Source organism: Eutrigla gurnardus (assembly GCF_963514095.1).
Source record: "Eutrigla gurnardus genome assembly, chromosome: 5".
NCBI classification, from domain to species: domain Eukaryota; kingdom Metazoa; phylum Chordata; class Actinopteri; order Perciformes; family Triglidae; genus Eutrigla; species Eutrigla gurnardus.
This window is the reverse complement of record NC_139919.1, coordinates 23668682-23695733: the sequence shown is the minus strand read 5'-3', so window position 1 is coordinate 23695733 and position 27052 is coordinate 23668682. Positions and strand designations below refer to the sequence as shown.

The window sequence follows — 27052 nt, the reverse complement described above, 5'->3', positions numbered from 1 at the left end:
TGTTAACAGGCTGCGGTGTGCGTTGGATAGCTGAGGTTTTTTTCCGACACCGCAGACCCCCCTCCTCCTCCTCTCTTTGCCTATACACTCCCCTCTCTCCGATGTCACATTCACTCATTCACACCGTTCCCACCATGGAGACCACATACTGTACGCATATGCTCCTTAAACATCTCAGCAGAGAATAGGCTGTTTCACAGTGGGCCTCCCCTTTACCTCGTTCTCATCAGACCGTAGGCCGATACTAAGACAAACAGCCATTCAACCTCGGGAGCCCCCATCTAACCATGGCCTTTTTGTAGCAGCTCCGGGGGAGGCAAGAGGAGGCTTTGGCTGGGGATGAAACTCCCACCGTGGCTTGTCTTTCAACCCAGTCGCCAGACAAACCTAAACATGCATTGCAACATCCTGCATCCTGGATGTATGGAGGGATGAAACTATGCCTTGCGATAGAAGTTGCTTTTCGAGAAAAGACGCAACGCTACACATGACCTTTTGTCACGCTATTCTGGTGGTTCCATGATATCTGATTGTGTTTTAACACCTCTGCTATCCTGTGTTTGTAATTCTGGGACCAGGTTCAGCACTGAGTGCACTGAAAATGATGAATTGACAGGAAGTCACAGGTTGACATAGATTCATGGCCACTTCCTGTTTTCACATGCCTTCTCTCGTTCTCATGTGGGGTTCAGAGGAAAATCCACGTACGATGTTGAGATCGGGGTAAAGTGATTACCGAAGGCTTTCATCTGCAGTTGGTGTTGATTCAAAGATGTTGAGAAAATCATGTTTTAAACATTCAAAGACCAAAACGTTTTTCATTTGCGAAACCTATCTAGCCGTATCTATGAACATGCACCCCGGTGCCAAACCTCATTCACAAATACAGTAGTTTTTAGGAGTTGCAGGGTTGGTTTTGAACCAAGCCGTCTCTCTAAGCGATACTCTGAGGTTTTTCAGCTGCAGATTTATCCAACGTCATCCAAGCTCCATAAGCCTCGTCCAAGCGCAATATTTACCACTTGGAAGAACTATGCAATGCAGACTGCCAAAAATATTTAATTCTTGCACAAACTATTACCTCAAAAATCTGAAGGGATAAGCTGGGGAAAACAAATGGCGTACGCCTTGACAGGAATCAGGCATTCCTGTAATGTTTTGAGCCGCATCATAAATACTGGTCTGCTGGGCAGCCCTGTCAAATTTACACCCCATTTGTGCTTGGCTATAAAACAATAGTCATTCCAATACTCATAACACACACTGTTATGCCAATATTGTCAGGCTCCAACTCCTACAAGATTTATAACTAAACATCTACTTCTAATTATTATTCTGAACCTCATTTGTTGGATATTTTCTAAAGAATGTTAGCAAGAATAAAAAACACACAGAAATTGGTTACAAAAGCCCTTTAAAGAGGAATATCTGCAGTTTTAACACATATTTTAGTGTGAGCATTTTGAAAGGGGCTCACAGTCAGAGTTATGGTCCCCATAAGACACTGCCAATATGGATATGAACAGTTTTTGCATTTCCCTCTGTAGTTTTTTTTTTTGTGCGACCATGACCTGATATTAAATTGTAAACATAATCAAACTTGAGAAAACAACATTCAAGATTCATGGGGTACACGACTTCTTCAAAGAATTCAAGCCGCTCACCATGTAAAGCACACGGGGCTCTTTCAGAAACCACAGTGAATCAAAACGGGAGATAATTACATAGATCTCAGGGTGGGTGGAATGATATCACATGAAAAGACAACACTGACAACATGGACCAGATGCAGAGTGAGGTTACTTCGTAATATTAAAAAAAACACAGCTTGGTTGGGACTAGATGGCAGCTTTGGCGCACTGCTCCAACCATTGGGGTTTTGATGGTGACGTTTAAGTATTTCCATCGTTCTTTAATATCATTTCTCATCTCCGACTTTGGAGATGTGGGCAACGCAAACCTCATCACAGGAGCTGGACTGTGTTGCTGGGGCAGTTGCCGGGGAAACACACTTTCCGTTGAAGTATTGTTTATTATAAAGCCTCGAGTGTTGACTGTTATGTGGGTGGGACATACATGTGCCAAAAGTTGTGATCAGAAGTGTTTTTACATGCGTCTGTTTGCACATTGTCCCCCCCCCCAGCGTGACAACAAGGAAATGATGAGTAGTTTTCCAGATGTAAAATAAACTCCTTTGATTTACAATTTGTGATGGTCTGTTAGTCTGTCTGGTCTGGGTTTGAATCTCAGCCCTTCTCCTGAAAGCGACATATGTTCCCTGTGTTGGCGTAGTTTTCCTCCTACAGCCCTAAGACTATATCGATCTTCTCATCTAAATCTAAATGTGTTTTTCCCAAAATGTCAAAATGTTCCCGTCATTCTTGCATTATGTCCTTAAATGAGATGTGAGATTGTTGTTGTTTCAATATAAAATGTAAAGGGAAACTGCAAAGTTTTGGAAAATGGAAAGCACAGCAAAAAAGTAGACTGACAGAGACAGAGAAAGACGGAAAAAAAGACAAAAACTGGAAGGAAGATTTAGATGGAAGCTCATTTTTAAATTGTGAAGATCTGCTGTGGAACAAAACACAATTGAAGGAAAGGTCCATTCAGGCAGGTCAGCTGCAGTAAAAATAGCTTCTAAAATGCACATAAGACAGAAAAAACATCTCATTTCAACTTTCCAGGCAAAGACAGAAAACACCACTTACCCTTGGCCCGACGTCTCCTTGGTCACCCTGCGAGAAAAACAGGAAAATAAAAACGGACAGCAGTTACTTCTACTGTACAAGCACACATTACAAGGCATGCCATAAAAACACTGCTACCGTCGAGCAGCTGTGACAGACAGGTTTAAAATCGAATACTTATTTACGGGAAGGAAGCGACTCCGAGGTCATCCGTCCCCAAACAAGCTCAGGAAGTGAACATTTACTGCGTAAATCATTTGATGGGCCACAATCTGATGGGATGCGATGGAAGCAAAAGTGGGGAGCGCGCGTGCTGCTTGATTGTTGGGTCTCTGATGAGTTCATGTTCTCGTCACAGACCTACTAGCATGATTACACGAAGGGAGCCAAATTTCCAAACCCCAGCAGCATCGGCCTTTTGCAATCCCCGCTCGTCAGGCTGAACCCCGCTCTGACACACGATGTTTACTGCAGTTGTTCTTGTGGTTTGCGCTTATCTTGGACAATTATCGCTCGAGTGCAAAAACGTGTACGCACGCAAAGCAACCCATGGGTTTGTACGCAAAGCGACCACATGCACGAGCCCGTTCTCTGCCAGCTCTTTTTTGGGCTCCGACGGTCGCTTGGATCTCGGGCTGGGCAGAGCTTCACAGAGCGGGAGAACATCTGGCTATCATCGAGCCCTGCGGAAGACCCGTAAACCTGTTTAGTGCCTTGACGTGAGAATGTGCGGAGAGTTGCGAGCTCCTTCATGCGACTACATGTGATGTATGGCGCGGGGAAAGCGTGAACGTGGGAGGGCCCGTCGAGGAACACCTGTCAGGTTGTGCGAGTCTGTTAACGAAAGCGGCCCGCCTGTAAACGAATGTGAGAAATACATCCATACAGCGCGGTCAGTGACTTGTCTGGCAGAGCGGCTGAAATCCATAAGAAGCATACCTTTTCTCCCTTGGGGCCGGCCGGTCCCTGTTGGAGGGAGGAGATAATCGGAGACAGTTGGTCAAAAAATAAATCACAAAAATCATACGAGCATCACACAGAGCTTAATACATCTCAGAGCACAATACATCTGAAGCTGGCTGCTAGCAGGGAGCGTTCAATCACACGGTGGTAATTCAGCCGAGACTGCTCAATCACAAGTTTCTTGTGTGTGTGTGTGAATCCCTTTCAAGACTTCTCTTTGAAAGGTAAAAGCTGTTTTGCTAAGAGATCATTCTTAAAGTCTTTGTCTCAGAGGGGAAGATGTTTTAGACGTGGAATACTGGGAACTCTAACTGAAAACACAGGAACACAACGGGCCTATATGCTCTCATGTATAGTATGTGAGACTATGCATGAGTGGCACTGTGTTGGGCACTTTGACATTGTCTCATGTCTGTTGTGTTGCAGCACCACAAACAACAGACTGACGATCTGTTCTCCCTTTCCTTGAGTCTTCACTGCAGATATTTTGCCTGGACTGGAGTATCTAATTGTATTCAGAGGTGCAGAGGGTTTGGTAATGCGACTGTCACATGATGACAGGCAGTAGCGTATCTCCTTCTGTTCAGGGAAAGAAGAGATGGAGGAGGAGGAAGTGACAACACACCCACCGCTACCCCTGCAGGTGTGTAGTTATCTTTCAATTTCACTTCAGGCCAAGCCGATTTTATTTTAAATTCTAGTCGAGATCTTGACGTTTCTAAGGAGATCAAAATGCGGAGCAATTTTGAAACATGTATAAATTGAAAAAAGTACTCCAAGAGGAACCTAGGTGGTAAGAAGTAAGAATGAGGACTATTTCATCTTAATATATAATAAAATGTTTAATTTTTGATTTCAGAGTTTTGTGTTAACAACGCTTCCATTCCTTTTACATTGATATTCTGCTACTCATGTTCAGATAAATAAAGTTAATTATTGACTTTGGAAGTTTGACAAAGCAAATTTTCAGAGCAACTGAGGGAATTCCATCCACTGATGAAGACCACAAGATGTGTCAGAAAGTTTCTTTCTTCTTTTTTCAAAAGAATTGATTTGTTTTGTCAGTGTTAATTTAAACCTGATTCATTCCCGGAGGCTAACCCCTCTGCCTTTTGTCTCCCCTGGCTGTCATCCATGCACAAATCAAACGGCTTTCACCCATTATTCTCTTGGTTTTTTTCATCTCACCCCACATCGCTTGTGCACTTTGGAGACTCCGGTCATGTGGTCTGCGTCACACCTGCTGGGGTTTTATGGCAGACCCTAGCGATGGGGAGAGTCCTATTTAAAAGGACGGACCCAGCTTGAGGTCTCCTTTTGCAGGAAACAACAGCTTAATGGTGTTTGGAGAGGAGCTTTTCAAACAGCTCTCCTTCTGCTGTGAGGGGTTTACATTTCAGCAGATGACTCGACCTTCTCGTGGGCAAAGTGACCAGAGAGAGGGGGGCAGAGAGGGTACTATAATTCCCTTTTAAAGAGCCTCCGTAGGGGTTATAAAGTCTTTTCTCGCTCTCCCTTTTCCCGCTGGTGTGCAACCCATTCGCTCTGCTTTGCCTGTTTCCACGCTACACCTGGGTGTGTCCGGGGGCCCGGCTGGGTTTCAGGGGAAGAGTGATGGATGGGACACAGGGGTGAAGTGCAAAGGGGATTTCAGCACCCGGTTCAGTTAAGCCATGAGTCCCCTGTGGCTGTGAGCCCCGCGATAACTTAAGAGGTGGAACAAGAAACAAGACGGCTACCGTGGTTTTGTAACGTCCCCTTGGGAGCAGTAAAGATGATTGATGACGTTTGGCAAACCATCACCTGTCTTAGAGGCCAAATACTCACCTGGATGTGTGGGCAATCTTTGAGAATGAATTGCTTCAGTGTAATTGATATGTGTTATTAGAAAACTAAACAAGACAAGGTGTGTAATGACGTATACCTGGCTTCCTTTGGGACCTGGGGTTCCCTGAGAGGAGAGAAAACAGTTCATATCAAACTATTATCAGCTAAAGCAGGTTTTACATATTTGATTTGGGGAATTTACTCACTGGTTTGCCATCCAAGCCCAGAGGACCCTGTTGGAGGAGAGTTAAAGAGAAATAAGACAAAAGAGACCGACAGAGAAAAAGAATAATTTGCCATGTTGGGAAATATGATTATTCACTTTCTTGCCATGAGAAGGGTGAGGAGATGGATACTATTGCCATATCACATCTAATCACTGTGACTGGCAAAGAGAAAGTCCTAGCAGCCCTCCGTAAAACCACAATTTCAGTTTCAGCTTTTGTACATATCCGGATCTCAGAAAGAAAGTGAATAAGTGCATTTTCCAAAAAATAGCAAACTAATCCCTTAATGACAAAAATGCCTATTGTTTTAAATCCCCTTACGCCACCGTCTTTCCCCTGGAAAATAACACAAACCGGCTGGTACGTTTATTAGTCCTGTGATAATGTTTGAGTCTTGTCTCCGCATCTCTAAAGAAACAACATAAGTGATCTCGGCTTAGGAAACACAGTGAAGTGGATTTGGCAAGACGAGGGAGGACAGTGATGAACGACGGAGAGAAAGTAGGAAAATTAAGAACTTAAAAAAGTGTTCTACGTATATCCTGCCCCGTTTGATTGTGTGTGTGTGTGTGTTTCCGTGCACATGTGAGACTCAAATATTAAGACGTTTTCAGGTGGTTTATAATTATTCTAGGATTTAGAGTGGCTCTGGGAGCTATTAATCTTCCACAAAAAAAACCCCACATCCACAGTGTCTCTGTTTTTTTGTGGTGATGAGAGAATCCAGCAGGCAGTTAAGTGCGTTTAAAGTCCCTATCCAACCTCACCCAAGTGCCGAAACAGCAATTGGAGTCGTCCACTCTGTTTATCCTCAATAAAAACAGTCGAGCAGTCATTGAACCTCTTCTGCAAAGCAACAGTCAGTTCAAAGGCACAAACCTTTAGATCCCTATTTAAACATAAAAGCAACAGTTTGATCAAACTTTAAAAAAAAAAAACACTTAAAGGTGATGTATGCGGGAAAGGCCAACGTTGACTTCCTCCTTAATGACCGTTCTTGAAGTTAAGCTAACAGTTTTTACAGGCTCCCTTGAGTCGTCGGCTGCTCAAACACTCACGGTCCTGGTGGCTCTGCAGACTGGAAACCATCACTAACAATCGGCATCTCTGGCCTTGGAGGGCTTCCATAAGTTAGGCTTTCCTCTTCATCTCCCTGCCTTAGCGGCCCCGTGGGTGCTATCCGAGCCGAGGTACTGCAGTGAAAACCTACCGCGGTGTCGTCGCCGCCTACTGTGATGGATGGACGGCGGGCGCATGAGGACGGAGGGAAGAGGAGCAGCAGGAAGCAGGGAACGATGCTTTGGAGCCGCTCTCATTAATAACCTCTTTGCTGCTGCTCTTAAGTAATGGGCATAAGCTCCCTTCTTAAGTGGTTAGTCTGTATTAAAGAGAGGTAGAAAAGTACAGCATAAAGCCTTTGAGGCTCCTGATTTCTTTTTTGATCGAGGGGCCCCTTGTGAAATCAGCAGTAGGCAGCTGAGACGAGGGTGGAACAAATGACTGGGACCAATCGGATGGCAATAATTTCACCCCGACTGTCTGAAGTCGAGTGTGAAGAGTACGGATGTAATGCTGGACGCTACATACAGTACAGGACAGGTTTCACCACTCTATTACATACGGCAGGATTTTAAATAAGCTTACAAATGTCACAGCGAGTTCTCTTTGATCTGTGTCCACTTCTATGGATCTGTTCATGCATGTGTGTGTGTGTGTGTGTGTGTGTTGTGGTATCTCTGCATCTGGCAGCGTTTATCAAGGCCGGGCTCCTGCAAGACTCGTCAGGATGAGCACAAGAGGTGTACATGGTGAGGTCATCGGCTGCTGCAAAGTCTGAACCGGAGCAAAAACAGACTGATTTATGGCTGCTAACAAGCCACACAGTGTGTGTGTGTGTGTTTAAGAGAGGGTTTATCCTCAGAAATAGAACCTGTATCTAATATCGGAGCAGCTGACAGTTTGCATACACCACTGGTATATAGTAGATAGCGTAACCTCTGTGACCTTACATTCTTCACTGGTATCCAACATGGAGTAAAATAAGGCCCAGGGTTTGCTGGAGCTACCTGGAGCAATAATTTAACCACCGATACAGAAGTCCAGGGAGCTCTTCTATGACTGATAAGATGGGATACTTACTCACTTAAATACATGAGCCTGACTTAAATCAACAACAGAGGTCAGAAGTCATTTTTAAATGGGATATGGGCCGATGACAGGAATAAGTCGGGGACACATGGAGCCAGGGGTAATTGGATTTTGATGTGTGGCTCTTGATATATGTATTCTTTCTGTATAGCCACATTGTTATGCTGCACCTACAATGTGGTACAAACCCGCCGTGCACAACAAAAGTCTGAAAAGCTGGGAAAAAGAGCTGGAATTCAAATAAAAATACAACAGGCCGAACGAATAAAAGCCATTATCTTTTCGTCTCAAAACCACAAATGGATCAGGTCGCGGAATAAAAGGACAACCCAGGAACACAGAAGAAAAAAAAAAAAAAAACTGGGAGATTCATGTTGACAAAAAGTGATAAAATAGGCCTGAGATTACCACCAAAACCAAAACCTCAAGTGAATGTGTGTGTGGGGGACAGCAACAGCTTTTAAACGTGTGGTTCTTTGTGTGTATTTCTAGTCCACATCGCCATCTTGTCCTGCAGCGTCCCTCAGTAGATTAAAAAGTTTCAACTCAGCATTCCCACCAATTAGATGGCTTTAAAACACATTTCTGGAAAATAACTCGGCCTGCAGGGGAGCATATGTCTCTGTCTATGTTTGTGTACGTGTGTGTGTGTGTGTGTGCATGCATGCATGTGTGTGTGTCTCTTAATGCTAATGAAACAGGGCGAGGGGTGTCTCTGCTGTCTTTATTGTACTCCCTATGGTGCAGACTGCTAATTATGCAGCACGGTGTAATTGTTGAGGATGCTGCCTGAAAACCTGGTGTCTGCACATCAGAGCAGACGTCTCAGCTAGAGACACACATGGTAGTGTGTCGCGCACATTAGGCCTCATTGAGCTTAATTACGTGACGTCAAAACGAAGGGGGGGGGGGGGGGGGCGGGCGGGAGAACCCTTTCCACTCCCATGGTCTCACTTTATATGGTATCAGTAGCGTTTCCTCTCTTCAGTCCCTCCTCTCCATTTACTTCATCGTTTCCATGGCGACAGAGCTCCACTCAACCTCACGGCTACATGAAAATAACATGTGACATCTTAAAATAATAATAATAATAGTGGCTTCATCCAGAACCAAAGAGCATACCACAGTGCTGTGTGTGTGTGTTTGGGACAGAACGTGACTGACATGTTGCCGGGTGACTGTCTGGCTTTAATCGGCGCTCAGTGGCCTGGAAAGCCAAACAATAGAGGCCTTGGCTGGGTTATGCTGAGCGAGGGCCGCTGTCTGTCACAGACTGGCACTTGGGGTATAAACACACCAGTGGCTGGACATTTGAATGAGAAATCAACGGGTGTGTGTTTACCCCTCTGCACTGATCCGTCAGCCTACTCTGATTGTTTGACAGTGAGGAAGGCTCTCCTCTCTTTTGCCTGAAACTCAAACCCCTCGCCTGTGATTTATGAGAGGAAGAAGTGACGGGGATTACACCAGGAGAGAAAACACACATGAGCACGCACAAACACACACACACTTATAGTGTTATGCTTGAGATGCACACGGGACGCATGTCATTAAACACTGTTTACCACATAACTAATGCTTCAATGGAAGCAGACTGCTGCATGCATTAGACTCTAAGACTCTCACAACTGTGAGACATGTGTATGCCACCTGAATGAAGTGCAGCAAATGCACGCTCACACACTGACAAGCATGCACGTGTGTGTGCACATAGCAAATATGAAAATTGGTGAGTGGTGAAAAAAAAAAATTGTAATAGAAATACTATCAGTCATGCAGTCAAAATTGTGCTTTTAAGTATTAGCATCAAAGTATGTTTAAAGTACCAAATGTAAAGCTATTATGCAGAATAATAAACTTTATAATTATTGATGCGTTCATGTGTGTGGGACTAATAGTAGCCAAATGACTTCACATACTGATGGGAAACATGTGAATTTCTTGCAGGGATCAAATAAATCAGATAAGGGAAATATTCAAGTACAAGTACCCCCGAATTATACATGAGTTACTTTCCACCACTGTTACGTTTATACCATTGAATACTGTGTTAATGTTGTACAGTCACAGATTTAAACTTGTGCCTGCTGAGGGTTAAAGGGTTGGATTTCTATTTTATTGTTTTAAGACAGTATGTCTCAACAATCCAAGAGAGAGGGCAAGCACAAAAAAAAGAAAAAAAAAAGTGCTGGGAAATGATCCTGCTGTTTGTTTTAACAATGGGAAAATAAAGACAGAAATGTTACTGGCACAAGTCACTGGCACAACACAAGTTAGCCTCCGGAAACTGACTCCACTCATTTGTGTTGATGTGTGCATGCTCTCTCCATATGAGCGGAGCATGTGAGAGACGTTATTGGTGACAACGTCTCGCGCACACAGACCTTCTGACCACTTCCACGGCTCTGGCCTTTGTTACACAGACCCACATAAACGTTGGGTGGTGGGATGGATCACTCCCGTCTGCACATATGGACACAGATACACAAACACCGCTACCCAACAGGAAGAACGGCCCTTTTTTTCCAGCTTCACTGCCTGAAACTTGATCATCTCTGCTGCTCAAATGAAATAATGTGCTGTCCATGTTAATTGCCTGCATGATTAATCACTGTAACTTCATACACGCTTCCTTCATTATCATGCCACGAATCGGCTGGGCATCATAACAGGAGGGCTGCTCCTTCACCTTCATATTAAGGACTAGACTGAATATCCACCTCACATTACGTCGTTTTATGAGTTCAAAACAGCAACACTATAATGAGCCACAGCATTGGGATTTATAATTAAGACAATGACAACAACACGCATGGTCAAGACTTCTCTGTGCGCTCGGCTCCACCTGTCTGTAATTAGCAGCAGGCATTTCCCGTCAGGAGGGCCGCGCAGTGCCAGGCAGACTGGGAATCTGACTGGGAGCGAGCCCCATGGGTAATGAACTTCCCAAAAAATTCCCAGTTCGACAAGGACACAACCAACAAGACGCCGTGGAACACAACACCGGGGGCCGACTACTGCACGTCGCCGTGTCAACCAGACAGAGACGGGGGAGGGGGGGTCATACATAGAGCCTGCACATGCTAATGCTTCATCATGCAGACGTCCACGTCGGATGAATTCATGTGCTCATGCAACCTGAGCTCTGGACCGATGAGGGTCTATCTGTGTCAGACGATGGAGGATTTGAAGATGGCTACGCCACAAATCAGCAACAGAACCATGAGACGTTTTTATGTCAGCAGTTGTGGAGGAAGTCAGTAGTGTGACCGGCCACAAGAGGCCGCTATATCTCTGGATAACACAAGCACTCACATTGGTAAGTATTTACATCTTTTTTTTCTTATTACTTAAGTGAGTAATTGATGCATTAATAACATCACTTTAATACGGCAGCTGGTAAAGATGAGAGTCATTTAAATGACTGTACATACTGTTAAGTACCTTATCTTTGATCATATATTCTCCTTTAACAGTTGACATGTTCTAAAATAATCTAAATCTTCAAAGTAACAGGTGACTAAAGCTACCAAATAAATGAAGTGAAGCAAAAAGTGCAATATTTGAAGTAGAAGTACGTAGTAACAATAGCACATTTCCACCACTGGGGGAAACAGTGATCTGCTTTGCATTCAGCAGCCATGGATGTTCCCTGTTATTGAATTGACTTTTCATGTATTATGCATTATGGGTTAATATGTTTTATGATGTCTATCGTTTCATCTCTCAGCACATGTGCAATCTTTTACACATCTGTTATATTATTGCATGTATGTTACATTGTTTTGTGTATGTATTGCATTGTGTATTGTTTGTAAGCTGACTGCAGCTGTGCAGCACTACTGCCTGAGCAAAACCTCCCCTTGGGGACAATGAAGTATATCTAATCTCGTATTGTTTCAACATTAGTAAACCCCATTTAAGGCGACATCATTTGATCCTTGTGGATGAATGTTTCACGTTTCCATTGGATTGGTTTACACTCCTGTTGTTTATGATTACAGATGAAACCTTCAGAAGATCTGGTTTTATGTTTACTGCTCTTCATGTGTACTCATTTTCACACATGGGCTAAATATACACATGTTATGATACTTGAGTCAGTCAGATGTGATGTTTTCCAGGCAATCTCTACATCTGCTTGCATTTAAATACACCTGTATTTGTATTTGAGTCACTTTCAGTTATGGGGCAGGATGCATCATCGGTGAGGAGTGTTGGAGTAGCATAAAGAGGCGAGGAAATGGGCGATGATTAGAGTAAATGGAATTTCTTCAGAAAGCGCAGAGAGGGGGGGAAACAAACAGAAAATAAGACTAATAAAGCTGTGGGAAGACTTGGAAAAAATCCAGAGGAAAAAAAAAGGAAGGAAAACAGAGATGTGATTGGGTGAATTGAAGATTGACAGGATGAATAACAAATCAAATTTACCGGGTATCCATCCCGTCCAGCCTTGCCCTGGTGAGGTTAGAGATTAAAGCATGAAGCATTGAGACATGTTAGAACTGAACAGCTATACGTATGCATATATTAACTCAGGTCACATGACCTGGTACACTTTATTCTAAAGGAGACACGTATTAAATGGTACATTGGGTCATGGATCAGTTTTTACTGGTTCGTACAAATTTAAATGACTCTACATGGAGTTTGAAGCTCAAAATGAATGGAAATTGAGTGAAGGCTTAATAATTCACTATAGTATGTTCACACTACGTTTGACTCCCAGTTAAACAATGCATGGCCTACATCTGATCTAAGAAAACACCTGCTTTCAAATGTGAGACATGTCTTATTAATTAGAAAACAAATTGCAATCTACATGTTTTGGTGATTTTTCTTCCAGATGATATTCTTGACAAATTGTTCTGACAGATTCTTACTACAACTACAACTAAAGGCTGGACTTTGGGTGTGTTTAGGAAATAAATTCTACATGCATGAAACACACACTGAGTGTAAACCAGCTGCACACACAGTGTTCTCTTAGTGTGTAAGGCACGCCTCTGCATATCTGATCTGTGCCAAATGTGACCCAAAAAAAAATTCTAACAAAATCAGAAAAATTATTACTTTATGGGGCAGGTCACAACATTTTTTTAAAAAATGAAGAAAATTCAAACCTGAAGGCTGCAGCAGTCTCGGTACAGGTCTTTGTGTATGTGTGTGTGTTATCTGCTGTGTGTGTGATGAAGTGTCAGCAGGAGTTATTGTCCCACAGAGGAGAAGAACTAGAGTCACTGCTCCCTAACAATCACCATGAAACACGAACATGCATGCACGCATGCATGTGCATGTGCATGTGCACACGCACGCAGCTCCCCTTAGGTGGTCCATTTATTGCTCTCTGTGGATGCATGTGTGAGTGAGTTTGTGTGTCTGTGTGTTCACGTTTTACTGCAGAAAAAAAACAGTTTGTATAGGATGATATATGTGCTTCTCTGTGTGTGTGTGTGTGTGTGTGTGTGTGTGTGTGTGTGTGTGTGTGTGTGTGTGCGTGAAAGACCTGTATCAGCTCTACGTTCAATCACTTATGAAATGGTTTTAATACTACCTGGATGAGATGAGATTGTACTTACAGGAGGTCCTGCAACAGAAAAAGAGAAATCGGGGCATTAGAAAAAGTCACTTCTCTACATCTGACACACGAAGCACAGCATGTGCGAGTTACGGTAACCTTCGGTTTGTGCAGCAATCAATTCCTCGGAACATTGGTGTGCAGGGAAAAAAACGGCGCAGCCAATGCGGTTTGTTAGATGATGACCGTAATTAACCACCTAAACATGGTACAGAACAAGCTCATTAGAGCCGCTGCCAACGGAGCTTGTGGTGAACCTGTTATGATAAACAGACTTCTGGATAATGGGCCATGTTTTGCATTAGGACATGAAGTCATGTCAAGACTTTGTTTCCTAGGGAGATATGGGTGTACCAGATGGAGGACAAACAGGCGGCGGGAAAGGTCGGGGGTGTGCTGGCAAACTGTGCGTCCCTTTAAAGTACAAAAAAAAAAAAAGATGTCTCTGAGATTTCTCCGAGGGCACTCTTTCAGATCTGATTGAAATGCTCTGATGTTGAGCCTCAGCAGCGAAAAAAAAAGGACATTCTGCTTCTCTTACTTAGCCGAACCAAAAACAACAGTAACGATCAAAAGACTTTAGAGGTCTTAATGGAATATTTTATAAAAAGCATTCGCTTAAACGTCTAAGGCCGAGGGCACTAATAAACCACCCAAACCGCTACAAAGTGAATATATCATTTTGTTATTGAAATATTGTATATTAGGGAAGGGTTCATATTTATCTGGCCTAAATTTAAAAGCAATCCGAATGCAGATTTATGTGATCGTTAACACGATTACATTCAATTTGGATTTGGAGTTATGCAACCACTGCAGTCCTGGGACAACACAGCTCATCAGCTGAGCATCTTAAAGTCAGACCTCCTCTGGGGCAGAGTGGGTTATTTGTGGTGTATTGTTACTATTTACACATAAAAAAGGCATGCTAATGTGACCAGGATCTATGTGAGCCTCGGAGGAAGGTGTTAGTAGAGAGAGCGATGGGAAAATGAAGGGGGTTTGGGGCGAGAAGGTGAAAGGGAAAAAGGTGTTGAGGTTTATGAGGCATGAAGACCGAGTCAATCAAACGTTGCTGAGTCTAGACGCCGGGGACAAGGACCTCGTGGGCCAGACAGTTCAGTAAACAAATTGGTTGGGGAGCGCAAACTGGTGAACTTGAGACAGGTGTGCTTGAGTGTGGAGACTAATGAGAAAAACAAGTAAGAGAGCAAAAAAAACACAGCGAGGGTCGATGCAGGAGACACCAGGACAGATTCTTAACTACTCTGTCTGCCCTCTTTCCTGTTATTCACGTTTATGTTTCTGTTTTTTTTCATCCACTTTCATTTGTTTTTCTGAGAAAACGGGGGAAAACCTCTGCTCTTGTAAAAAATCCCAGAATCATCAACTCTGTCCGTGCCACCTCCCCCTCACTACACAACCCAGGCTGCAACCTGAGGACGCAAAAGTAAACAACAAGGGAGACAACCTAAACAGAACCCATCTTGTGTCGCGTCCCATGTCGGGAGAAAAAACCTCCACAGTAACGATAATCCTCCAAAATACACCCGAATGGAAAACACGGTCATTTACTTGGCGATCTACGCAATCTATGTTTAATTAGAGGTTGTTGGATAATAAAGAGGGTGCCGGGATTTAAAGGGCAAGTCTGGTGATATCTTGTATTTTTCTTATTGTCAAGGAATCCCATGAAAAAGAACCAAAACCAAGCGCCATTGTTGTGGCAGAAACTATTAAAAACACATCGGTGAGCCACATTGTTGCAGTGGGTCGATCCCACATACGGTGTCATGCCACCCGGCAAACACAGTTTTAACTTCTGCTTGAGTAACGTTTGCTAAAAACTGCAGTGCCTAGCTGTTTTACAAAGAAAGAGTCTTTTTTTTTTTTAAAGGAACTACATATTTGTGGCCTATATTTAAAGATTTTTATCTTTGGAATAAATGGGTTTGGTATTGGGAGCCACAATCATCACATATTGTTGGTTTTAACCTTTTTATGGGCCTTGTTGACAATAAAAATATATATAAAAGACTTCCAGTCGTATCATTTAAGAGAAAAACAAAAGGTACACAATAACCTTAGCTCATCATTGAGTATCCAATATCAGATCTTGCTTTGAAAGGATGAGTTAACTTCAGCTTCCACTTAGACAACATCTTACCAGGAACAGATCTCATCGACTAAGTATCCACAACACTGAATCACAACCAGACTGGAAGTGTTCCCGCCTGACACACATCCTGCAGAACCACTGCAGCCCTGCAGGTTTTTGATTAAATCGTCCAACGGTGTTGCGCCACAATTTGGTGGAGTCGACACTTTAAAAAAAACGATTAAAACGAGGGTGACTCAAAACATCCGCTCTATCTGCCATGACAACAAGAGTTATGTCTGTCTCTGCGCCGCTTTAGGTCTGCGTTGAGTGTTTTGTGGTCTGGGTGGAAGAGAGAGAGAGAAAAAAAAAAACACAATAATGGCGGGTAGTGATGTTGGCAAGGGGGAATCTCATTAGGCCCGTACTACTGCAGCTGCTACCGCTCAGCGAGAACGACTGACATCTGGGCAAAGTTAGCGCAACCACATGGCAGAGGTTAGCGTTATGTCGGCGCAAATGGGGAGGGACAGGGAGAAGGGCCGACTGCAGCCCGTCATCCACTGGCCTGACTCGAGGGTCATCGCTTTTACCAGCCTGCAAACGTATCCGCTCACCCGAGAAAAGAGAGGGAGCGTGGGAGCACAGAGGAGGGAAGATGAAGGGTATTCCAGGGGAAAAAGAAGAAGAACCAAACGGAGCAGGTGGCGGGTGTCACTTACCAGGTTCGCCTCTTCTTCCCATCCGTCCACGCTTTCCCGGAGGCCCTGTGAAAACACACACACAGAGAGAGCCGTAAATCACCCAAATCAGCGCTGCATGGACGAGTGGAGAACAAGTGAGCATCGCTTGCTGTTTCACTGCTGGTGGTCATGTGTTGCCTGGCGTTAAGTACGCGTGAGCTGGCACGGGACGGGAACATCTGTGCTTAAGTGACGCAAGGACAGACGCGAGAACGATCTTAGTTTTTAAAGTCGGATCCTCCCCTCGTTTTTGGCGGAACATCAGGTTCACGAGGTTCACGGGACCCTGTCTGCCTGGGCTCCGTCCAGCCACCTTCCTCTGATCCTGCAGCGATGCAGCTGGTACCGCCACCTTTCCGCTAAAATGCTTTCTGCTGTTGATGGAGGGGTCTGGTGAAGGAATAGCGGGAGGGCAGCAGTGAAACCGGGAGACGATGTGGCCGGGGGAGAGGCTCGGACCTCATGCTGCTACAGGACCATGAATCATTTCGACAACGCCACCGATCTGCGTCAGTGTCGGCCTGGTGGTTTCTGCTCAGGGTAAAAGATCGCTCGCCTTTGGATTTATGTTGAAACTGTCTGCATTGTGTTGGCGTAAGAGGGATACTCCAAATTCGTTCTGCATTTTTCCATACTGTACATGTCTTTGATCTTATATTATGTTATTCTAAGAGTTAGCCCTTTATGGGTTTATTTTTTTTTGTATCATTTCTACCTAAAACCATTTTACAGGACTCACAACGGGTCAGCTGAGGTTGTCAAGCAACATGAGGCTAACAATACACATCTCCAGTTGTCATTGCAGCTGGCAAAATCCACAGTCGCCTGCCAGAATCGAGACGGTTGCTTTGGTCCGTCTCTGTGTGACACAACGTTCCTACACGTTAAGGTAAATTGTTAAAATGCACGTGTGAGGCAAGAAAAACTGCAGCAACTAAAACCTTCTTCTTGGCCTGAAACCCTTTAACACCTTACCTCTTCTCTTTCTTTCCACGTGCCCGTCCTCCCACACTCGTGAAACTCCCCTGGAATAGGAACCATACCGAGGACTGTTCCTGATGCTAAGTGGTTGTGGCTGCAGACATGTTTTCCCTATTGTCATTATTGGAGTTGTTGTAGTGGCCTAATCACTTCCTGACTCTGCCAACCCTTTCAAAGTGAGCTCAATCACGCTCCTCCACCTCCCTCTACCGTCTCCTTCTCCCTCTTTCATCCTTCTTTCCCTCCTTTATGCAACAGCAATACGCTATCAATTACTTTGGAATTGAAGGATTTTGAGAAATAACATATAAAAAAAAAAAAGAGTTATCGGCTGTTTGTGCTCAAGTTTGAAGATTGGCACGGTCCGCAGTGTCCAAGTGAACCAGAAGTTCACCTAAGAACTGTTTCTTCTTGTTCTTTATCTGCTTCGGGTTGCCATTTGAAGCCGCCGCCAGACTTTATTGGCGACAAGACGAAACAATTTAAAATGTAACAATGGAGAATGAGTACAGCTGTGCACCTACTGCCTCTCATTTAAAATGTATGTTTGAACCATTTTAATCATTTAACACCTCTACACCTTCACACACACACACACACACACACACACACACACACACACACACACACACACACACACACACACACACACACACACACACACACACACACACACATTAATAGTCTCCATATTCCTAGTGTGCTGTACTTCCTCTGATTCAGCCCCCACAGCCATAAACAACCGCGTGAAGCCGTTCTACCGCGGGCCGAGGCCTCTGCAGAGACAGCATTTCTACGGGGCTGGAGGGGAGGGAGATGGGGAGGACAAGCTGGACTTTGGATGGGGGAAAGGAATGTCTGAGGGAGTGGCGGGATGGGGAGGAAGGACAGTGGGGGTTGAAAAATGAAATGGGAAGGGCAGATATGTTGGAGACAAAAAAAAAGATGAAGGGAGTCAGTAAGGATGGATGGCTTAACAGTCTCTTAAAAATCCTTGTACAACATGGTAATCAGCCTCCTAAGACGGGATATATATTATAAGATACAGGGGGGGGGGGGGCATACCTGCACCTCTTTATTTGGGACATAAAAGGCAGCCGCCACGTTGACAGGTCGGGCACGTGATTAGTCCTGAGTGGAGATGGCCGATGACAAGCTGATGTAGGACGCGATTGACTGGAGGTATTAATGGGAAAAACAGCAGCGCTGGAGAGCCTGTGTGTGTGTGTGTGTGTGTGTGTGTGTGTGTGTGTGTGTGTGTGTGTGTGTGTGTGTGTACCAACTAAGCAGTTTGGATTCCTATTTCAGCAGAGAGCATGTGAACACATGTCCACCGAGATACAGACAAACAAATACACCAAACACGCAAACACGTCGACACATGACGCGACTCAGGTGTCAGCCTTCACTTCCTGTGTCGTGGCGGCACACCGGGGTCAGGAAAGGTCACGCAAACACACGGAAATAGAAACGGTGTGCACGTTGGAGACAGTCAGAGACAGTCTGGAGGATCATGTTTGACATGACACAGTAATGGGCTCTATCTTTATTTTGACTTCCTTTCCCTACCGTCGTCCCAGGAGGTCAAAGGTTATCAACATCAAACGAAGGGTTACACAACTGGACATAACAAAGCTCTGTTTTTTCTTTCTGGGTGAATTGTTGGTTTGTAGGATGTAAAGCAGATGGGAGGACGCCAACGAAGCAGACAGATTTAACAGACAGGAGGTCATCCGTCACTCTCACAGGTGTTATAAAGGCCGCAATGAAAGAAAACAACATCCAGAGCTGCGTATATGATGCGAATATGACGTAAAGAGTTCACTGGAAACAGAGGGAGAACACGCACATTCAGAAACACACAGCGGGGGGGAAATGAACTAGCGGATGGCCGTGCGTACGTGTTCGCCTGGAGCGCTGTAGTGCGAGCAAACTCTGAACTTTTTCTCCCCGCGTCGGAAAAAACACGCGGCCCGAAGTCTGAGCCAACTGTCCCCTTAGGACTGTAAGTGTGTTTATGTGTGTGAGAATGTCAAATACCTGAGACCGACAGAAACAAACATCTGGATGTCTGCCTAGATAAGTCTTCACATGGGATGTTTTAGACACATACTTAACATCACAGTCCTGCGATTAAGCTCACACACACACACACACACACACACACACACACACACACACACACACACACATGGACTCACATGCTGCATATACTGAAGCATAGTAAACCAACGCTTCCACCGATGCTCAGACACCACACATACACAACCTCTCACTTTCTCCCACTCTTTCTTCTTCTTCTCTCAAAACATTTAGATTTGTTTCCAAAAAAGCATCTCAATGTGCTCTCTGCATCGACCCTGGTCACACACACACACACACACACACACACACACACACACACACACACACACACACACACACACACACACACACACACACACACACACACACACCCTCCATCTGCTCTGTCTGTTTCTCGTAGCTGGGGCTCGGCTTGATTTAGCTACTGTGACATTTCTCGCAAACAAAAGTGCTTCAAGGGAACAAAGCGCAGGATTGGTGGAGTGACCCCCACCCCCCCCCCCCCCCCCCCCCGACCCCCTCCCTCCTCTCTCTTCTTTTAGGCCCCATTTTGTTTAACCCAACAACTGGGAGCAATAAAGAGCCAAATGAAAATAGCAGAATGTGATACACCGTATGCACGACCACTGGACTTACATCCATCCATCCAGCCTCCCCCCTACTCCTCCTGCATCAGGGGAAAATTTAATTTAACTGGAAAGGAAGAGGTGGGGTGGGGGGTGTGGAGAGGAAGGGTGGAAGTAGCGAAGGTTAACTTCTTGCTTCCATGTTAGCTGGAGGCACTGCGTCTCAACGGCATCTCCACTCATTTTCCCCACTTAAAGGTGTTTTTTTTGTAATCCCAGCAGCAGATTTCCCCCTAATCTGCTTTAATTGCAGTCACAAAACCTTGGAAGGACAGACATAGAAATACATAAGGCCTAGTGTTAAAATGTAATCGCTGAGATTCTAACAGACAAATCGGATGACATTTGTTTAAAATGATGTCAAAGACTGAATCCATTATACTGATAATGAGACGTCTAAATGATTTTGTTATCGTTGAGATTCGTGATCGTGAGGATTCCCTTCTTTCAGGCACAGCTGTAAAGCCTCCTCGTCTGAAACAGAACTTCTTCCTAACAGTCTCCTGATCCGTCAGCCCTGTTTCAGTCCAACTTTCGCTCCAATAAGACGGAGGACACATGCCGTGGGTGTAAACAGCAACAGAAAGAGGAAAAAAAGACAACGGATGTGATTCACGCGTCGGTGATTCATTCTCCAGCTGCCCCGCGTCTCTCCTGTCCCGGGTCAGCCCGGGTTCAGTGTCCCAGACGGACAGACCCTCGTAGCCATGCGGTCTCACAGCGACGGTGCGATCAGATAACCAGAATCAAACAGGAAAGAACACTTACCTATAATCCGACCGCAGTGTGATTTAATAAAGATCTGCACCTCGTGTACGCAAGGTGTTTCAATTCTCACATAATAGCCAACATCAGTGTTTTGCTTTTTGTGCCAGACTCAACCGTTACACACAAAAACATGTTGTGGAAATTGGATTATGGACATTTTACTGCAGCGGTCTCAGATTTTATTTGTGTTATTAAGTGTTTTATAAGATAATCTGCTTTGTCAAATTGTTAGTGCCGTATTGGGTTGTCCGTAGTTTTCTGTGCTTTGTTAAAAGGGTTTTACGTCCTCATTATAATACAGAAATAATTGCAAAATGAGATATTTTCTTCCTTTAAATACACTTTCTTTTCTTAAAAACCCATTTTGTGGGAACATAATGAGGTGGTAACCATTCCCTTTGCCACAAATTGCGCTTAAATATTTGATGAAGGTCACCTTTGTTTGAGGTCAGTTAGACCACAGAGAGGACCAACTCCCTGTTTGACCTCTAACGAGCTTTTTAAATCTCCAGTAACAGAAATCCAAACAGACTCATTCTGGATGTGCGAGTGGAAATGCTGCTTTAAAAGGATAATACAATTAACAGATAAAGAGCACATGAAATGCTGTTGCATTTAACCATGTTTTACTGCTGGGGACAGAGAAGTACATTTCCTCTTTCCTTGAAAAGCATGTTTAAAAGCAACCAAAATAAAATGAACGAGTATCAAGTGTATAAAACAATGTTAAGTAGCTGCTGGAGCTGTTCAAGAGGGCTTGAGGTCCACGATTCAAAGCAAGGACTGTTGCAAGTTCAGAAAATGGTTCAATATTTCAAAGTGAATAAACTAATATTGTGTTCGACTAAATCTAGATGTGTCCAAACTTACAACTGCATAAACGGTTATTCTTGTTGAATAGATAAGTGTTGAATCTGTTATAAGCTCTCTACCTGTATGTGTGTGTGTGTGTGTGTGTGAGAGAGAGAGACACAGAGAGAGACAGAGAGAGAGAGAGAGAGACAGAGAGAGAGGCAGAGGGAGGGAGAGAGAGAGAAAGAGAGAGGGAGGGAGAGAAAGAAAGAAAGAGAGAGAAAGATAAAGACATACAGACAGAGAAAGAGATAGATAGATAGAGAGAGACAGAGAGAGATAGACAGAGAGAGCGAGGGAGAGAGAGAGAGAAAGAAAGAGATGGGGGAGAGAGAGGGACAGAGAGAGAGAGAGGGAGAGTGAGAGGAGGGGGAGAGAAAGAGAGAGAAAGAGAAAGACATACAGACAGAGAAAGAGATAGATAGATAGATAGATAGATAGATAGATAGATAGATAGATAGATAGATAGATAGATAGATAGATAGATAGAGAGACAGAGAGAGACAGAGAGAGATAGACAGAGAGAGCGAGGGAGAGAGAGAGAGAAAGAAAGAGATGGGGGAGAGAGAGGGACAGAGAGAGAGAGAGGGAGAGTGAGAGGAGGGGGAGAGAGAAAGAAAGAAAGAAAGAAAGAAAGAGAGAGAGAGATAGAGATATAGACAGAGAGAGATAAAGAGAGAGAGAGAGAGAAATAAAGAAAGATAGAGGGAGAGATAGAGACGGAGAGAGAGAGGGAGAGAGAAAGACATATAGAGAGAGGAAATAAAGAAAGATAGAGATAGAGAGAGAGAGATATAGACAGAGAGATAAAGAGAGAGAGAGAGATATATAAACAGAGAGAGAGAGAGAGAGAGAGACAAAGAGAGAGAGAGAGAGGGAGAGAGAAAGAGAGAGAGATATATACATGATACGACATAATCAACATCAGTGATATTCATGTAAAGGTCGTCTGTGATTGGAAATAAAAAGTCGAGAACACATCGGTTCTAAAGTCGACCTCCCTGTTTTCCTTCTGGCGGAGCGTTGCGTGACCAGAGTGAGAGGGTGTGGATGTGAGAGTGTATTTGTGGGCACGGATGCCTATTTCATGCCTGTGCGACTGTGATGAAGGTATCGTTTTCCTGACACGCTCTCCTCGCTGCTGTAGACCTGCCGGTGTGAGTAAGCATGCTGCTCACAGCTGCAGGTTGAGGTGTTTATGTCTGGAACATTATTCTAATGAACAAAAGGCTCATTGCGGCTGCATTTATTTAGGTTTCTGTGATCTGGGACGGCCCGTGTGTTTGTGTTTGCTCGTGAGCATGCACAGGTTCTGGAAGGAGGAGACCGCGGCAGGTGGTTTGCATTGAGTGGCAGGCGGGTGCTGAAAGGTTGCCTGGGTAGTCGCCGCGTGTCAAAGCTAATGAGAGGCGAAGGCAGTGATGGGCCCGCCCCACACAGAGAGACAGACATAGTCAAAACAACGAGGGTCCGCCAGCAGAACACAGTCGGCAGCACAGCAAATAAGAGCAGATCACAACAACGTGGACCGGAGCAGCCAAAGTTCAGCAGCCTCGTCTCCTGGTGCCTTCCAGCCTCAAAGTGAGGCAGAGAAAGGATTGGAAACGGGGTTTTCCCTGCCTTCTCTTCCTCGACGTTGTATATCATAAATCATAAATATTGTTTTAGAGGAGAGCTTTTAGGGAAACCCTGAGAAGGAGTTCGTCATGAGCGTGTGTTAATACGAGCGTGAGGATGGGTTGATGTCGGATAAACAAACCCTCCTCGACCGTGAGCTAATCACACGTGTACGCACATTCACACTCGGATGTGTGCGTTTGTTGATGCTGGCCATGCCGGCCTGCATGGGAGAGGCCGGCTGTTCTTACGGGCTCCTGGGTGGTACTTCCATCAGTAGAGACTATGACCACAGGTGGCCCATCCTCGATGGCTTCAGCTTGGAAACAAAAATCCTGCACGTTCGGTTCAACTATGTGTGATGTGACCAGCGCTGTTTATTGACAAACCTGTCCACCCTCAGATATGGGAACCAATAAGTCCCATGACGGTGTCGAGGTGAGAACGAGGGTTATGTTTGTAGATCATATCAGATCGGGGCCACCGGTGTTGTGAGGACTTCCAGGAAGTCTGGAGGTGTGAAATCCAGACCTCGGGGAGAATAAACAAGGGGGTTAACACACACTGGCGGGCACACGGAGCGGGGGATCGAGAAAATACACGGGTCACCTGAAGGAGCATGTGGCCAAACCGTGTCCCGAACATCCAAAGTGTCGGGCTTCTTTTAAACGAACAAGATAAAAGTCTTAAATGTGACGCACCTCAGCGGCTTTAACGGGCACGGCGGTAATTTGACAAGGATATTTGCTGAAGTGTCGGTTTTCGTCCAGGCTCAATCTATTTGGAATGGTGGTCTAGAACAGGATAAAAATTCTCTTTTATCTTTGAATCCCTTATCCATTCATAAAATGTGGTTCTGGTTTGACGTTCTGGAACATGTTAAGAGTAAAACCGGAGAGGCGGGCATGGAGGGAGGGGGTCCTCAAGTGTAAGGGAATAAAGAGAAAAGTGCACTAATCACCATGACTTTAAACTGCAGCATTGTGTGTGTGTGTGTGTGTGTGTGTGTGTGTGTGTGTGTGTGTGTGTGTGTGTTCAAAAGGGAACTTTTATTCCAGCTAGCCTCTTTCCTCCACCTTCCCCTTTCATAAGACCACATTCCTGCCCTGCTTCCTGGTGCAATTTATGCCAATTGAAATCAAATCCAAATCCAAATCCCCTTCTTCCCACAGGTGTCCCACCCCTCGTGCCCTTCGCCCTCACTTCCGGCTGGCTCCTTGTTCTGGTTTCTTTCTCCTCCTCTCTCACACCTGAAGCAGACAGGCTAATGACCACCTGAGTGGGAGCCAAGGTGAGAGTCGTGCAAATCTCAAAAGCCACCAACCAGTGACTTATGGGTAACGCGCTGCAGGTGATATAGAGGCCGATGGCGCGGTAGTGACTTGAGATGAGTGGAATGATGCAGGCGGGCACTATTGCTTGCTACATAAGGAGATGGAAGAGGATGATTTAGTACATCAATAATGGAGACAGGGGGGAGTTATGTTTCAGTCCATTCTGCAGACAAGATATGACTTGCACAGTATTTTACATGACTCTTGTATTCATTTGTATTCCTGCTTCTCTTCCTCCCCACCCTCCAACGCCACCGCTTTAGTTTCCCCCCTATTGTCATGGCCTCCGTCCTCCCTCCAGCCCTGGCATTCCTCCACTGATCCGTCCACCGTGTGCCAACACTCTACCGAGTTTTGTCCCGTTGTAATGATATCCCAGCGCATAGCTGTCTGCTCTGCCAACCCACTCTGGCTTAGGCAAATCACCCCCCGAGGCCATGTGATACACGTGGATCAAGAATCCCATAAGAAAAGTGATTGATTATGTGGACCGGCCACAATAGGTGAAGAAGCGGGATAAAATGATGACATCAGCCACGTTGAGGGCCAGCATTCTTTCTAAACGTTAGAAATATATTCTACATTAGTCAAAAAGAGGATTTGGAATGATGCAGATTCTGCACAAATATCAACGTTGGAAAATATTCACATGGCTCCCAGACACAATTCAGATGCCATTCGTTGTAGAACGAGTGAATACATCTGGCCTTGGATCTCTGCAAACAGAGCACATAGATATGCACAAGCACATCAACTATATGTACACAGCTGTGACTTTGACACATCTACCTTTAGGAGTCAAAAATGTATAAGAATAATAAATAATATATGAGATAATATATTCTGACTTTTGAGGGCTTTATCGTAGGCAACTGGAGTCGTTTTAAGTCCAGTTGCCCACGATAGAGCTTTAAATAAAGGTTATTATATTGTCCTGGATGACTGAGAAAACTTCACAGACAATATATTCAGACTTTTCCGGCTGAATCAGAAAACAAAATACCAATTAGAAATAGCAAGACAAACAAAAAAAGGCTCATCCTAGGACACAGTAGTTGTATATAATGAGACTCACATAAGCGCCTTTTCATGATAATAAATATTGATATGGTTTATTATTTTAGGGTTTAGGTTTGTTCATTTTGGACACCAGTAATGCCTAAATAAACAATACCTCAGTTCAGGGAAGATAAACACTTTCTTCTAAGAAACGCTTTAACAAAATAAGCCAAACTTGCACCATTGCTTACTGTCTAACAAAGGAAGAGTAGATCAGTAAATGGGTTTTCTTGCTGAAGCTTCAACATCTCAAAACGATGAAGTTGTGTTTGAAATTCAACGTGGCATATATGGATATCACAGTCGGCAGACTAAAGCGCCGTGTCATCCGAGCGGCTGCTGCAGCCTGCTGGGACACGAACTGACGTCCGTGATCACACACACACGTTCTCAGTGATTTCACAACGAGGGTCTTTTAAAGATGATCGTCTGTGCATTTCAAAGGCTTACGCATACAGGTGTCCGCAAGGAAGATATCATTTCATACGACGCGATACGATGCCGTCGCTGTGGGGCTCCTCTGTGTTACTGATGTAACCGAACCCACGTCCCCGTTCAACCGTTGGGCCGCGACACCGCCGTGTGCCCCTGTGTGTGTGTGTGTCGTGGAGCTGCTCCTGCGGCAGGTGCAGACATGCCCCAGAGTGAACTTTACGAGAGGAGGTCACGCGTCACTTTATCCGATTGGTGGCTGCCATATTTGGTCCAATCAGCTGCTCGGGTTCCAGGGGGCCAGAACATGGCTGGGATGGCTGTCGAGCCTTGGACAGTCGGTGATGGACTGGGATCAGTCTGATGTTACAGACTGTCGTGGGTTTACATCCCACCAATTCACTTACCTATAATATGTAACATAAAGGTAATACATATCCATGAAGGAATCTGGTTCTGCATTTGCCTGGGCGGATGACTCAGTGTGTGTGTGTGTGTGTGTGTGTGCGAAAACTATGTTAGTTTGTGCGCCCGACAGCTGCGAATGTGATAGATGGCTGACACAGCTGATATGTCTGATAGCCTTCATGTGCAGTAATGAAAGTTAAACACAGCTGGGAGCACATGACAGAGGTATGTGCGGTTCACTGCCGTTGACCAACCGCATCTCCGTATCAGGGTTCATAATGCAGTGACCTTGCGTGAGGGTCGCGAGGGAGCGCGTAGGGGAAAAAGATAGTGGACCACAGCTGCAGAGAGAGAGAGAGAGACAGAGAGAGAGAGAGCAATGCACAAGCCATCGCTTAGCTCATTTCACTCAACGCACGATCATCTAGCGCCTCATCCAAAGTCAGCCGTGTCACCTTCACTTGCTCCGTGCACATGGTTACCATTCCATGTAACGGGATTTATTCATTCCACCTCATTTCAACATGAACACTCACCAGCCTCCAACACATACCTGGTTGCTGCCAAGCTGCCTCAGGCCTAAAAAAAAAAGCCAAACTTTATTTTTCAGTAGGTG

The 27052-nt window shown here is 44.7% G+C and overlaps 2 protein-coding genes across 2 annotated transcripts in view; both read right to left on the bottom strand.

Moving 5' to 3' along the window:
- The window catches only part of col23a1a (collagen type XXIII alpha 1 chain a), a 104855-nt gene that overhangs the window by 14023 nt on the left and 63780 nt on the right, over positions 1-27052 (bottom strand). Inside the window, exons 3-9 of the mRNA XM_084009075.1 lie at positions 16254-16298; positions 13435-13442; positions 12287-12313; positions 5687-5713; positions 5578-5604; positions 3630-3656; positions 2712-2738 (exon numbers count right to left, since the gene is read on the bottom strand). Coding sequence (XP_083865201.1) covers positions 2712-2738; positions 3630-3656; positions 5578-5604; positions 5687-5713; positions 12287-12313; positions 13435-13442; positions 16254-16298 — 188 coding nt within the window. The remainder of the gene's footprint in view (positions 1-2711; positions 2739-3629; positions 3657-5577; positions 5605-5686; positions 5714-12286; positions 12314-13434; positions 13443-16253; positions 16299-27052) is intronic.
- The window catches only part of LOC311013133 (ras-GEF domain-containing family member 1C-like), a 102740-nt gene continuing 91323 nt past the window's right edge, over positions 15636-27052 (bottom strand). Inside the window, exon 15 of the transcript XR_014597110.1 lies at positions 15636-15651. The gene's annotated coding sequence lies outside the window, so the exon portion shown is untranslated. The remainder of the gene's footprint in view (positions 15652-27052) is intronic.